At 44.0% G+C, this 15,140-nt stretch overlaps 1 protein-coding gene, 1 long non-coding RNA gene and 1 other non-coding gene across 3 annotated transcripts in view; 1 reads left to right on the forward strand and 2 right to left on the reverse strand.

Annotated features, from left to right (window-relative positions):
- The window catches only part of LOC141572241 (uncharacterized), an 89,145-nt gene that overhangs the window by 4,653 nt on the left and 69,352 nt on the right, over positions 1 to 15,140 (forward strand). The window lies entirely within an intron of this gene.
- Positions 9,725 to 12,449, reverse strand: RPS13 (ribosomal protein S13). Its single transcript, XM_019746663.3, has 6 exons — positions 12,343 to 12,449; positions 12,148 to 12,196; positions 11,877 to 11,955; positions 10,926 to 11,095; positions 10,400 to 10,500; positions 9,725 to 9,801 (listed from the first exon to the last, which is right to left on the reverse strand). The coding sequence occupies exons 1-6, from the start codon at positions 12,363 to 12,365 to the stop codon at positions 9,768 to 9,770; spliced, it is 456 nt and encodes a 151-aa protein (XP_019602222.1). The 5' UTR covers positions 12,366 to 12,449; the 3' UTR covers positions 9,725 to 9,767.
- LOC141572623 (small nucleolar RNA SNORD14) lies at positions 9,985 to 10,077 on the reverse strand. Its single transcript, XR_012497931.1, has one exon. It is a non-coding gene; the product is annotated as a small nucleolar RNA SNORD14 (small nucleolar RNA).

Consider the following 15,140-nt stretch of genomic DNA (forward strand, 5'->3'; position numbering starts at 1 on the left):
GGATTAAAGTTAAATTGTTATCAGCATAAAATATGCTGTTATATATATAAGATATTTTTATGTAAGCCTTATGGCTACCACAAAGCAAAAACCTACAGTAGATTCACTAAAGATAAAGAGAACAGGATAGGGGCCAGCCCGGTGGCTCAGGCGGTTGGAGCTCCATGCTCCTAACGCCAAAGGCTGACAGTTTGATTCCCACATGGGCCAGTGGGCTCTCAACCACAAGGTTGCCGGTTCGATTCCTCAACGCCTGCAGGGATGGTTGGCTCCGCCCCCTGCAACTAAGATTGAACACGGCACCTTAAGCTGAGATGCCACTGAGCTCCCGGTGGCTCAGTTAATTGGAGCGAGTCCTCTCAACCACAAGGTTGCCGGTTAGAGTCCTGCAAGGAATGGTGGGCTGTGCCCTCCACAACTAAGACTGAAAGAACAACAACCTGAAGCTGAACAGCACCCTCCACAACTGAGATTGAAAGGACAACAACTTGACTTGGAAAAAAAGGCCTGGAAGTACACAGTGTTCCCCAATAAAGTCCTGTTCCCCTTCCCCAATAAAATCTTAAAAAAAAAAAAAAAAAGAGAAGAAATCTCCCAACGATGAAAAGCCCAGGACCAGATGGTTTTCCTGGTGAATTCTACCAATCATTTAAAGAAGAATTAACACTAGTCCTTCTCCACTCTTCCAGAAAATTGAACAGAAAGGACCACTCCCATACTCATTTTATAAGGCCAGCATTATTACCCTGATACCCAAACCAGATAAGAACACTACAAGAAAAGCCAACTACAGGCCAATTGCCTGTATGAGGAAGGGAGCAGGTGACCCTCAAGGGATGTGCATGTAAAACCTCTAAAAATACATGCAAAAAAGCATTGTTAGCCTCTGAGAAGGAGACTTGAGTGTCTAGGATGAGAGTGAGACTTATTTTTAGATTTTTTGTTTTGTTTCATATTTTTTAACGTTAAGTGTATATTATTTTTCAATTAAAAAACTCACTTTAAAAAGAGAGATCAGGAATTTAAGGAGCTTATTATTAGTACATTGCCCAACGAATAGTAGGCTCAATAAGTAAAAAATTCCTTTCTTTTTAGTCATCCACTCAAACATTTGCCATGCCTTTCCTTCCCTCCCCTAACCCAACAGTATCTCCATTTGTGCATTTGATCAATGACTATTAATTTAATGCATATTGCATGCTAGGCACTGTTCTACTGGTATAGCTGCTTGCATGCATCAGACAGTCCCCTCCCTGCCTGCATGGAGCATCTAGTCCCCATCCTCACCTCTGACTATTTTGATTTAATTCCTGCCTCCCTAGCTTTACACAAGCCATCATCCCCCCTACACAAATCTAGAGTAGCTTTCCCATTCCCTTCTTTCAGAACCTGACCTAAATTCTCCACAGAGCCTCTGGACCCCCAGGGATATTCTCCATATTCTCAGCAGACACTCATAGGAGCCTTGGGCGAGCTTCCTCTGCTGCCCTCTGCTGGGCTCCCTGGGACTCGCAGTCCCTCCTCTCTAGGGCCACCCCTCCCCACTTAGCATCTCATCCACCTCTGGTGTGCAGGCTCCAGGGATCTGTGCTCCCAGAACACACTGGCTTTTCCTGGACCCTGTGGCTCAAAGCTGGGATCTGTGTGACCCTGAGTCTGAGCCAAAAGGCCTTGAAGGCCACTGTCTTTGGAGAGGCAGTGCTGATTGGAGGGCAATAATACTGCACGGCAGAGGGGGAGTTCAGGTGAAATACCTTGCATAGAACTCTTTAATTCTTTCTTTTATTCTTTGTGTTTTTATCTTGTGCCAAAGCAATTTATACTCTTATAGAAACATCAGAATACAGAGACATGCAAAAGAAAGATTTAGACAACTCCTGTAATCCCACTTTGATCCGGTTCTGCTCACAACTGGAGTAGGAACAGAGGGGAAAGGGCACTAGGCCAGGAGCCAGGAGCTCAAACGCTAGTCCTCACTGTCCCTTCAGTGTGACCCTTCCTTCTCAGAGCCTCAACGTATCCAACACAAAATGAGCACCCCAATAACATGTCCCCTCAGGCTTCCCTCCTCTGTGATTCTAAGTCGGTGGTCCCAAGAAGTCCACTCATCAATTGGGCCCTTAGGCAGTTCCAATGTTCAACTATTACAAATATGGAAAAGTGCTAAAACAAATTACGAATAGGGAGAAAAGACCCTGAAAAGTTATGAAAATGAACAAAAATGCTTAAAAACTCTTCGAGGGTTGAAAATTGCCTTATTAAAACACATGACAATAACCAACACTATAGGAAAAATAAAACAGTGACTGGGGAATATTCGTTTTCAAAATGTAAGGCTAATCATGCCACTCCCAATTCAAACCCTTTATCCCCTTGGCTCTAAAGAAAAGACAGTTCCGTGAAAAGGCCTACAAAGCCCAGCAGGTCTGACCCCTGCCTCCCTCCCTCCCTCCCTCCCTCCCTCCTCCTCAGCCGGTCCCTCCTGCACACTGACTGCTCCCTGCTGCCAGGAGGCCTCTGCACGGGCTATTGGCTGAGCCTGGAATGCCCACACCCCTCCCACTTCACTCCCCCTTACTTCAAATAACAGATCGAGAGGCACTTCCTCAGGGAAGCCTTCTCTGCCCCCTCAGAGAGATTCCCCCACCCAGCCATCATTGGCTCTTGTAGCACCAGGCATATCTCCTTTGTAGCACTTGTCACAGTTGGCATCTACATTTGGTGATTATTTGATTAATTCTCTCTCTCCTCCAAAACCCAGTAGGTTTCATGAGAGCAGAGACCATGGCTGGTTTTGCTCACTATTATATCCCAAACCCTAAAATAGTACCTGATGCATATTCAATAAATGTTTGTTTGGATGGATGGATGGATGGATGGATGGATGGATGGATGGATGGATGGATGGATGGGACAGGAGAGGAGAGGGCCTAGGCCCATTGTAAGTGTTTAGAGAATGATGCTGAATGAAGAAATGGGCAGGTTGGGCAGAGCCCAGAAGATGACTCACATATACACCTGATTTCCAATCTTCGGGTAGGCACAAGGCCACAAAGGAATCTGTTAGGATGTAGGAAAAAGTGATTCAGTCAGAACTGAAAACACTCTGCCCGCTGCTCCAGGGTCTCTCTTCTGAAGGTGCTGGAGACTTGAATAGCTTCCCCTGCTTCCAGAACTTAGCATGGCATGAACAGCAGGGGCTTGGAACCTAACTGGTCCAACCTCCTTTCCCAGGCAAGGATCACCCAGGCAGTGAGACTTGCCAGAGTTAACACAGCCCCCCTGGGGGGGGGGGGCAGGATGGAGAAAGCAGGGCTGAGGCATTGACAGACCTGGGTTCCATCCTGACTTGCTATTTGCAGACTCCTTGTTCCGGGCTCTTCCACCGGGGTACAGGGGACCTAAGTCTCGTCACCTGACTGGCTAACTGAACACACCCCAAAATCCCAGTTCACCTTCCTCAGTGACCCTCCTGCCATATGCTCTGGGTCCCACCGTACACCCTCCTAGGCTGACTACATCTTTCCTTTCCAGCCCCCACCCACTCCTCATCTTGCTTTCAAAGGTCAGAGAACGTCCTGGTCAGAAAGCAGTCCTTCAGCAGCACTGAGATGTCAGACCCCCAGCTACTTTGAGAAAATGAGAAGAGCCCTTGTTTCTCAAATCCAGTGTCCAGCCTCTGTGGCCTCATCTTGGCCTGTGACCTTGGGCATCTTGACATCTATTTTCTAAGAACTTAACATCTATTTTCTAAGAGAAAAACTGAGACAAAGGAGTTTAGTAATTTCTGCAGTCATGTCGCTGTAATGCTCCAATGACATTATGGAGGCAAACAGTTTGTAATCTGTGACTCCCTGATCCTGACTTAGAGGCAGTGAGAGCTCAGCGTCATTTGTGTAAATAATGAATTTAGTTCGTTTAGGGCTTTACAAGTTACAAAAACCAACCATGATCTTTGAATCTTTGTGAATTTGTTCATAAATAAGTATATTAGTGTAGGCTCTCAAACAAGGTGCCCTCTAGGAAATGTTTGTGCCTCTCCAACGATGGGATTTCAGGCACTACAACCTGTTAGCTGGAGACTTATAGGAGGGGCTCTGCCTGACACCTTGTCAGTCTTCCTTGAAGACCAGCCTTGCCCCAATCTTTGAGCCAAAAGCACTGCTGGGGAGGTATGCGGGCCAATGCTGGTGGCCCACGCTGAGATCCCAGAGCAGTCAAAGTGCCCTTTCCCTGGATTGGTAGAGTATATGCTAGCAGAGCGGGACCCCTCGGGTGACAAAGGACAATCCCACAAGATGGTCTCTGTCCCAAGTCCCCCACTGTAGGCATGGTGTCCCCATTAGACCCCAAAGGTAAACCAGGAGATCCCAACTGCAGCCTGCTGCTCCGGGCCCAAGTGGAGGACACAGCCCCAAAGCAGCGGCTCCTCATATGGGCCCCCGAGCCAGCTCACCCTCAGGCACACTACCAGAACCAGAGGACAGCCCCCCTCGCAGACACAGCACGCTTTCTACTTGTCCAAGTTGTCCCTCCTCATCTCCTGGCCCCTCACCACAGTCCGTGAAGTAGGGCTCCATGTTAGACCCGGCAGATGGATGAGGAACTACTACCCAGCAGTAAAAACCAAACTTTGTGAGTGGTGACTTTCCCATCCCAGGAGTTTAAGCCGAATTAAAGAGCCACCTGTGAGCGGTTTCCAACCCAAAGCCTACCAGCTGCCAGGTCCTGTGGACTCTGCTCTGCTCTGTACAGGCCCAGGTCCTGTTTGTGCCCACCCAGGCTCTAAAAAGCAACCCCTACCCCACCCCCCACCCCCCGGCCCTCGCTAACAGCCAATAGCTCTGGTGGTGTGTCTCCTACAGATAGTCCATCAGCTCAGCCTGGACCTGGGCCCCCTGGGGATTGACCTAACTCCTTTCCCAGACTCTCTCACTGCTACCAAGTTCAAAGCCAAACTGAAATAGTCACTGGTCCTTCACACTGCACTCTCCCACTACCATCATTGCTCATGATCTTCCTTCTACACAGGAGGCTCTATTACTGGGGTGCTCCCCCAACCCCCTTGCCCAACATGTCCTTCAAGATCCAGCTTAACTGCCACTCCTCTGGGAAGCCTTCCCAAATGTTCTGATTTTTCCTTAAGACTTTAACTGCTCCTCTCTTCTGAAGTTAATTTCTACTTTGTGAGGTTTGTACACTTAATGAATGTGGTCCAGCCACATTAGTCTGTACATCTTTTAAGGTGCAGGGTCAGGTGTGTCATCTTATTAGCATCTGTCCCAGCACCTTGCCCACAAGGAGCACTTAGTGAATGTGTTGAATGAATTAGCAATGAATCCAGACCCTAAATTGCTGTTCACCAGTGTAGAATGCAAGTCACAAAAGTGCTCATAAATATTTGCTGAGTGAATGAACTGCTTTTAAAATTCTAGACCTCATAGAGACTTTTTAAAGAATTATGTTGGGCACAGAAAGACAGAATATAGCAAAACCCCCTTGCATGTATCACTTAGCTTATGAAATAAAGCATTACGAACACAGCTGAAACTCCCTGGGTAGCCCTGCCCCATCCTGCTGCTCACCTCCTTCCCTTGGGAGAGGTACCACCATCCTACTTTGAGGGTTTGTCGTTCCCAACCTTCTGCTGTCTATGTCACTGTGTTTGTAGCCACAGCGACGGGTAATAGTGTAAGAATCAATGTGACTGCAGGTGAGGCTGGGACGCCATGAACTGCTGGGGGCTGAAAGGCAACCCTTATCCTTAGCTCAAGAGAAGGCTAATTTTTTACTCACAGGTAACAAAATTAGAGAGAAACAACATACAAGAGAACAGTGCCTAAATTCACTTAATTTCTGGAGATTTTAAAATTTGGTTTCGCTAATGGATATCTTCATACATTAGGAATTAGCTAAAACGTTTGTTAATAATTTTTAAGTTGACTTATTACAGGTCTTGTATTATTTGCATTTCTCTTAAAAAAGAAAAAAAGAAAAAAACCTGAGGAAGGCTAGCAACAGAGTGTGAAGCTGCCCCAGGAGCTGAAGCTGTCGTACCCCCTCCTCTTTCACTTCCTGTTGCAACCAATAAAGGCCGTTCGTATCATAAAAAATAAATAAAAATTTAAAACGTGAGGAGAAAGCTCGTAAGAGGCATCAAGGTATAGTAATAGACACACTAGACATCCCAGTGGCTTTAGTTTGAGTCTCAAAGTAGTTTACCTTTTCTGAGCCTCAATTTCCCCATCTTTAAAATGGGGATAATTTTTTTTAAAAAATTAATACATTTATACCAAACCTCCTTCCAAAAAAATCTGGAGTCAACTTTTTGGGAAGTTGTAAAAATCAAAGAAATAACAAGTATGAGAGTACTTTTAAATTGTAAGCTGCAGGTACTGGGTAGATGCAACAGCAACATACACCACCTAGTAGCAAAAAGGAGTAACTGCACCTAGATACAATTCAAATACTGTGCACACTATATAGCGTGGGGATCAAAATCCAGAGCCTTAAAGGATTACTGGACATTGGGGGAAACCCTCTAACATAAAAGACACACAAACAAAACAGACAGTGTAGAGGTAGAAAAAATTTAAGATTATCATTAAGTATTCAGAGATGAGAAGATATATCTGACAGATTTCTATAAAAAAGAATATTCAGGGAACAAAAATGAGCTCCGAGCAGTGGTGAGCTAGATCTGGCTTGTAAGGTCTCCCAGGAGCCAACTGTTAAATTTCAGGAATTCTTCAAGCCAGTGAAGCACAGGTATTATTAAAAACAAAATTATATAAACTCAAAGGTAAATAAATTATATTCAAAATAAATGTAATACTCGAAACTCATAATTTCCTAATTATTTTATACCATTTTACTATTATCAGTGGTCTTGAATTTACTTTATTGTTTCTGTACAGGGGAAACACTATACAATAGTTTGCTACTGAGTAGTCCTTCCCAACTCCACATTCAGCCCCCCTGGTAGCTTGAAATCAGCCATAGTGGGAGTTTTTATATCATAGAAATAAGTATGCACTGCAAATCAGAGTTGTCTCCTCCCCGCCAGAGAGTTAAATATTTACCAACATACCGACATACATTTCACAACATAGGTACATAGATACAACACATACACACGTATGTACATTTACTAACATGCCACTGGCTCTGGAAAATTAAAAATATGAAGGTAGAATTGAAAAACTTAGTGAGATTGGAAGATAAAGTTGAAACCTCCCAGAAAGTAGGGAAGAGATGGACAAGAGTTGGTAAAAAGTGAGAAAAGTGGGGCTGACCTGGAGGCTCAGGTGGTTAGAGCTCCATGCTCCTAACTCCAAAGGCTGCCGGTTCAATTCCCACATGGGCCAGTGGGCTCTCAGCCACAAGGTTGCTGGTTCAACTCCTCAAATCCTGCAAGGGATGGTGGGCTCCGCCCCCTGCAACTAAGATTGAACACGGTACCTTGAGCTGAGCTGCCACTGAGCTCACGGATGGCTCAGTTGGTTGGAGTACGTCCTCTCAACCACAAGGTTGCCAGTTCGATTCCCGCAAGGGATGGTGGGCTGCGCCCCCTGCAACTAGAAAACAGCAACTTGACCTGGAGCTGAGCTGCACCCTCCACAACTAAGATTGAAAGGACAACAACTTGACTTGGAACAAGTCCTGGAAGTACACACTGCTCCCCAATAAAGTCCTGTTCCCTTCCCCAATAAAATCTTAAAACTAAAAAAATAGTTAAGATGAACACCTGTCACTGAAAGAAAAATGATTTTTAAATGAAGAGAACAGTTTGAAGAAAATCTTCAAATCCTAGGTGCTCACATATGGGTAGATTTGGACAAATAAGATCCATATGCCAATTCCAAATAGATGTACAAAGAAAAAGCATATGAGAATTTTTGTTTAAAAAAGAATAGATGTCCAAGTCTGGAAGACAGATGAAAACCATACTATATTAAACAGAAGGGAGCAGAAAAAAATTAAAAATTTTATTAGACTGATCTATCAAAAAAACTTAAATCATTAGAGATAGTATCAAGAAATTATTGAATTTCTACAGCAAAAATACCACAAACCAGATTGAAGTTGGGAAAAATATTTGTAGCACATGATAAAGGGTAAAGAATAACACTGTTCCAAGAGAAATTGGAATAGGGCATGAATAGGCAATTTACAAAAAGTAAACATAAGATACTCATCAGTTACCAATGTAAAACAATAAAGAGGATCACTGATTCTCATCACAAAGATTTAAATAATTATCTTTGGGTAACTACAAATTATAATATATAACATCTATGGAACAAGTATCTTCAACTACCGTGTTTCCCCGAAAATAAGACCTAGCTAGACCATCAGCTCTAATGCATCTTTTGGAGCAAAAATATGACTCAGTATTAGATTAGATATATTAATTATATTACCTGGTCTTATATAAGAACTGGTCTTATATTAATTTTTGCTCCAAAAGATGCATTAGAGCTGATGGTCAGCTAGGTCTTATTTTCAGGGAAACATGGTAACTATCTAGGGTTTGTGTGACCTGCTTTTACTTGTTCATTACTCTTGGAGATGTTTGCCTTATTACATGTAAGTTTAATTCTTGGTTTATGATTGTGAGCCACTTTAAAGCATGAACACAAAAGCACAAGGGATTAAAAACTTACATCTAACACTAGGTAAGAAATGGGTAAAATACTGAAACAGACTATCCACACCTGTCTCCCTTGTGAGCCCACTAGGAAGGGGGACTGAATCAGTCTGCACAGCCAGCATAGAACACGTACTGCTGGGTAGGTGGCTATATGGCCCTGAAGACCAAGTTAAGTGGTTTGAGTGAGTGTACCTCCTGAGCCCGGCACCCAACAGGCTATCAATGCTTGTTAACATAGTAGTCTCTTGAAAAGGACTTTGCCTAATAGTGTGATTTCAAACACAAATTTTATTACTACTTAGGGTAAAGGTGAAGTAAAAAGCTTATTCTTATAGTTAGAAAAAAGGTGGTACATACAAATGGCCTGCTTGAACTTTTCCTGCATCCTGAAAGAGCATGGCTTTGTAAACCAGCCAAACACATGGTTTGTCATTTACTGGTCTTAAAATCTTGAATAGCTCATCCAGTTGTTTAAAAGAATTAATTCTTTCAAACAGGGATACCCAATATTCTGCCAGCATCTGGGTGAGTCAATTTTATTTTAACTCATCCAAAAGTTGCCAGGCTCAGGAACCTGAGCTGCCCTCAGTTCTTCCTGTTCCCTCTGCTCCAGATGGAACTGTGCTTGCTTACTGTTTGCTGACTCTCTTCTTCCTCGTCTTTCAGCCTCACCAGTAAGTCTGGGAAAACGTATCTCTACCTCCTGAGGTCCCTCCACACTAAAGATGTCCTTCTCCAGACACTTTCATGTGTATTTCTGATGTTACCCTATGGATAACATGTATCACAGTTCTACCTGGCATTTAACATCAAATGTATCCAAAATACTTGGAAACATTTTCCCCATGACATTAAAACAACTAAATCACTACTACTTTCTAATCTCTTCCAGCACCCTCTATACCACCTTAACTGCTCAACTTGATGCAATTATAAACAGGTGCAACAATGGATGCTATCTTATAGCTCTGTAGAATTACACAATTCTAATTCTGCTAAAATACAAATCAAAAATGAGCAACATATATGAATCACTGATAGTTTTTTAAGGAAAGAAATACAAAACATGCGTCTCATTAAACAATGATTTTATTACTTGAGTACATAGACAAATTTATGCAACCAAGGCAGAGGCCGTGGACGACTCGCTGAAAAGGAAAAAGGAGGGGAGAAGACTGGATTAATACAGGTCCTCCATATTCACCCATAGCATTTCCCAGCTAACGGACTTATTTTGAAACAGCTAAAATAAACCCCAACTATATTAAATGCACCAAACTGCTGAGTTCCTGAATCAGTTCATTGTGCTCAAACATAATGAATTAAGATGCTCACTCAGACATCCAAGGAAGAACTGGCCAACATAAGGAACAAAATCCTTCTGGTGGAAACTGCGAATGTGTGGACAGTAATCATCATAGTGAGCATCTGATGCAAAAATGAAGACAACGGAAACACCTGGGAGCAGTGGCATGAACTGAAATTTTTACCCAGTATCTATCTAAAGGCTTGTTCATGTTCTAAATCAGGGGTCTGTGAACTATGGCCCTTCGCTTAGTATTTGTAAATAGTTTCAATGGAACACAGCCACACCCGTTTATTTATGCATCATCTATGGCTGTATTCCTGCTACAATGACAGAACTGAAAGAGTGGTTGGCCATGTAGCCACGACCTAAAACATTACGATCGGTCTTTTTACTCTATTTACTATCTGGCTAACCTGTTAACAAATAAGGATACTTACTATTTCCAATTGGGGGGGAGGACTCGTTTGGTCTTGTAATATCGAGCCAACCGGTGAATACGACTCTCGATCAGAATCAGGCGGAATTTAGCATCCTTATCCTAAAAATAAAAAAATTAGTAGAATTCAAGAAAACCACCCAAAACAACTAAACATTTTCAAACATTATTTTAACAAAAGAATGTATAGACACCATGTACTTTAATGAAAAGTTACCCTGTAATAGAATCATAGGCCAGGGTTCATGTGGCTACATGAAGTCATTAAGGATTTTTAAGGTTTCCAGGAGACCAAGAAGGAATGATTTGCATAACTCTGCAAACAGACACCTCAACATTTTCAACCAACTGAATATTACTATGTCTAGAGAAGGCAAGAACCCTCCCACCAATCTCTTCTAGTAGAATTTTTATTTCAAAGCAACTTTAGTGTGACTAGTTTGTGTCCTAAGCCACTTTAGATAAATCAAATCCAGTGCATTATCTTTTACTGAAATAAACTAGTACAAGCAGGCCTATGCTCTTACCTTTCTGTTCCTCTCAAGATGCTTTCGAACGGCAACAGCTTTCTTAATTAAATGGTAGAGATCCTCAGGAAGATCAGGAGCAAGTCCTTTGGATTTAAGAATTCTCAGGATTTTATTGCCTGTCACAAAACGTACTTGTGCAACACCATGCGAGTCTCTCAGGATCACACCTAAAAAGAGAATAATATATTATAAACTGCGAATGTTGGAAGACCATCATCACAGTGAGCTTGCTGGACGGACACCAAAGCTACTTAAAACGAGCTTAAAAAAACTTTATTAAGAACATCAGAGCTTCTTAAAAAGATTTTATGTACATTATTCTTCTTAACTCTCAAAACAGCATATATGACTACTTGACTATCTACTATGTCCTTCCCATTATGTGTGATACCTCCATGAGATCATAAGCTCTAAGAGGGCATATACTTTGCGCTTTTTCGACTACTGGAATCTCAGCATTCAGAATCACATACCAGGCCAACGTTTGCTGAATGAAGCCACTTGCAAAGTCACACACAGTTGAGGCTCAAACCACATCTGAGAAAGTGTAACAAGCACCGTGAGTCCAAGCCTTCATTTACTAGCCGTGTAATTTGGGGCTAGTTATAAAGCGACACTGTGCGTGTTTTCTCAATTGTTAGGATGGGGAAAACTTCTAGCATTTATTTGAAATCATTATTGTGAGAATTAAACGAGGGTAGTATTTGTGAAATGCTTAGAACAATGCACTTATGACAGTGCCTAGCTCATAATAAATACTCATTAAATTTTTCAGAACGTTTTAATAATTTCATCATCTTCTGAGTGAGAATTTGAGAGTTCAACAAATGATGACCCAGAGGTCTCGGTCAACAGTGAAGCCAGGAAAAGGGGCAAAAGGTTTTCAGCCTTTTTCAGCAAGTTACACGCGGGCAAATGGAAGAGGCTACATTACACAAAAACACTCACCGATTTGTGAGGGGGTCAGCCCCTTCTTAGCCAGTTTGTAGATCTGCTCCTTCACATCGTCAGATGTCAACTTCAGCCACTGATTGTGGAGAAGAAAGCGGCCTTAGCACGAGAAACCAGGAGCGGTACCTAAACACGGCGATCCCTCCACCCTCCAAGTAGCGCTCCTCATGCACACATGGCCCAGAGCCCGCACGCCGGCGCCACTTCCCCCGAGCGACGAATGGCATCCTCCTCCCCCACCTGTCCCCGGTCCCCGCACGCTACTTACGGTGGGGACGCTGCGGCGGTAGGGCAGAGCCGACTGGGACAGGCCCTTCCTGGGGAGAGAAGCAGTCTTAGGGCAAAGTGGTCCGTGCCACAGCAACCCAGAACATCATCCCCTCGACCCGCTGCCCACACTCCCTCCTTTCCCCTCATCCCCGACGCCGAGCCCTGCAATTCTCGCAGGGAAACCCGCGCTCACCCGGGAGCATGCATGCGACCCATGATGGCGGCGACCAAGCAGCAAAAAGAGAGCGAGGAGTGTGAGAGCTTCCGGAAGCCACCCAGCACACAGGAAATGACCTCACACGTTCCCGCTTCCTGGCCTACGGGAGGAGGAGTTACGCTGCGTGGTCCTCGGCGTCCGCCTAACTACATATCCCGAAATGCATTTCAACGTGGTAGCCACTTTCTCAATCAACAGAACTACACATCCCGGCATGCATCAGCCCTTGAGGAGGCTCGTGGCTAAAGCGGCAAATTGGGTCCTTTTCCAGCGGGGCCTGTGCATTTCTGGAAGTGCTGCCAAAACCAAGATAGTGCCGGTTTGAATCCAAGACTGGATGTGGGCATGGAGCAGAGACAGCTGCAGGGGTTGGTGGACTTAGTCCCTGTCCTAGGAAAGGCCGTTATCTGCGCCCCCGACCCCACAGAAGTTGGGTGCCTGAAGTTCAGCCATACACTGTTATAATTCATTCATTCACCAGCGCCAGCCCTTATCTTGGCACTAGAATCCTCAAAGTCTGTCTCTGCCCTTAATACATTCTCAGGTACAATACCATGGTGATACGTGCCTACACTGAAAGTAATTCATGGTAATGGTTAACAGCCAGCCAGAGCTGCTTTATTTTATCTCTAATCCTAATCTTTCAAGGGAGGGATCACTGAGCACGGGGGAAGTACCAGCCCAGGAATTTAAAGCAGGCACTGGCGGGCCCCTACCCCCGATCCACCTGGCACCCCTCCACACTTGCACCGGACAGTGGGGTGCTTGGCTTGGTGGGGAGGAGTGTTGGGTAAAGCCTCACGGAGCCGCGAGCCGGAGTGAGAGTTGAACCGGGAGGAGCTTTGGGAACTTTGGGAATAAGATTGCAAAGGCAGGAGCTAGATATAAGGAGGTGAAGGGAAGTGTTGAGGATGGTGGAGATACTGAGGAGTTTGAACTTCTTGGTAAAAGGAACTGCCATTGAAACTCTTAAGACTGACTCTGTGCTGGTACCAAGGAATGCGTTGAAAGAGTGGGCAAATGAAGGGGCTTGTTCAAAAACAGACCAGAAGGAAGGAGGGAGGTGAAATCAATAAATGACTACTAACAAGTTTGAAGTAACTGGTGAGACTTTGAAAGAAACTCCAGGTACTAAAACATCCCCCCTCCACTGCTCTTTTAACCGATCACTATTATTTGATGAATAACTTTCTAAAGCATTAAGAATTTCATTCAAATTTTCCTAGCAAAGATGCTTTTTTTAAATTTTTATTGGGGAAGGAGAACAGGACTTTATTGGGGAACAGTGTGTACTTCCAGGCCTTTTTTTCCAAGTCAGGTTGTGGTCCTTTCAGTCTTAATTGTGGAGGGCACAGCTCAGCTCCAGGTCCAGTTGCCCTTTCTAGTTGCAGGGGGCACAGCCCACCATCCCTTGCAGGAGTAGAACCGGCAACCAGCCCGCGCTCCAACCAGCTGAGCCATCCGGGAGCTCAGCGGCAACTCAGCTCAAGGTGCCGTGTTCAATCTTAGTTGCAGGGGGCGCTGCCCACCATCCCTTGTGAGACTTGAGGAGTTGAACTGGCAACCTTGTGGTTGAGAGCCCACTGGCCCATGTGGGAATCGAACCGGCAGCCTTCAGCGTTAGGAGCATGGAGGTCTAACCGCCTGAGCCACCGGGCCGGCCCAGATGCTTTCTTATTGTTAGTCAAATTTATATCTTCAGCCCAGATATGGAATAGGTTTTAACAGGGCTCCAACTCCCAATCCTCATCCCTACCTACCTACTCCACGTCCCTTTTCAGTTAAACACTATGCATTTGCTCAAACCACAAACCTTGGAGTCTTGATTTTTCCTTTCTAATTCCCTTTAGAGTCATCTCAGCTCTACCACAAAAACGTATCACAAATACATTCACTTCTCTCCATTTCCACTGCTATCCCCAATCCAAGCCTCCCGCTCTCATATGGGCAACTCAGTGGTATTCCAGCTGTTTGTGCTTTACTCATGTCCCCACCCCAAACACATATAACCCATTCTCCATCTAGCAGTCAGTGATCTTTTAAAAACGTAAATCAGAGCATTTATTACTCCCGAGTAACCCCTCCTATACTTTCTCAGTGCATTTAGAATACAATCCAAACCCCTGGCCTCTGTCATCTCAGGCCTTTCCCGAGGAAGACCATCTCAACTTTAGATTCTAAAGTAATCCTCCTCCCTCCCAATATCCTGTTGATTATCTTCATAGCACATGAATCTGACATTTTCCTTTGCTTGTTTGGTAGTCTGCCTCCAATAAAATTTGAACTCTGAGGATAGACTGTTCATTGCTTTTATCTCCAGCACCCAGAACATTGCCTGGCAGGCAGGGAGTTAGGCACTTACGAACCTAAGTAATTTGTTCCCCATTTGAAGAAATCTAGACTACCAACTTTATTTCAGGAGGCAGTCGAAGATAGTGGGAATTTGGCAATCTAGACCTGGATTACAGTACACCTGTGTGTGATTTGGATCAGGTCAGTTATTTAATTCATGAGTTTTTTAAGCATTGCTGGAATGATTTGCCCTCAGCCCTGATTTATCATCGCACTCGTTTTGTAGTGGAAATATTGAGGGATGTCTATGATATAACCAACACCAGTACTGGATTGTTTTGAGAATACCACTCTGGTTAAAAATGAAAACAAAAACAAAAAACCCCCCAGCTGTTAAAAACACCATACGACTTTTCTAATAAGGATATAGAAATGTTGAAAAGTATTTATTCATGGAATAGGAATTACGTTATTTCAGGTTT

The sequence above is a fragment of the Rhinolophus sinicus genome, chromosome 14 (genome assembly GCF_057876585.1).
Source record: "Rhinolophus sinicus isolate RSI-liver-muscle chromosome 14, RSI-T2T, whole genome shotgun sequence".
In the NCBI taxonomy this organism is placed as follows: domain Eukaryota; kingdom Metazoa; phylum Chordata; class Mammalia; order Chiroptera; family Rhinolophidae; genus Rhinolophus; species Rhinolophus sinicus.

What these genes read in the sequence shown, in the direction of transcription:
- RPS13 (XM_019746663.3), bottom strand. Translation starts at nt 12,365, where the DNA reads ATGGGTCGCATGCATGCTCCCGG. An exon ending in GGTCGCATGCATGCTCCCGG is followed by an intron (nt 12,197 to 12,342) that starts GTGAGCGCGGGT and finishes TTCTCTCCCCAG; the next exon opens with GAAGGGCCTGTCCCAGTCGG. An exon ending in ACCGCCGCAGCGTCCCCACC is followed by an intron (nt 11,956 to 12,147) that starts GTAAGTAGCGTG and finishes CTCCACAATCAG; the next exon opens with TGGCTGAAGTTGACATCTGA.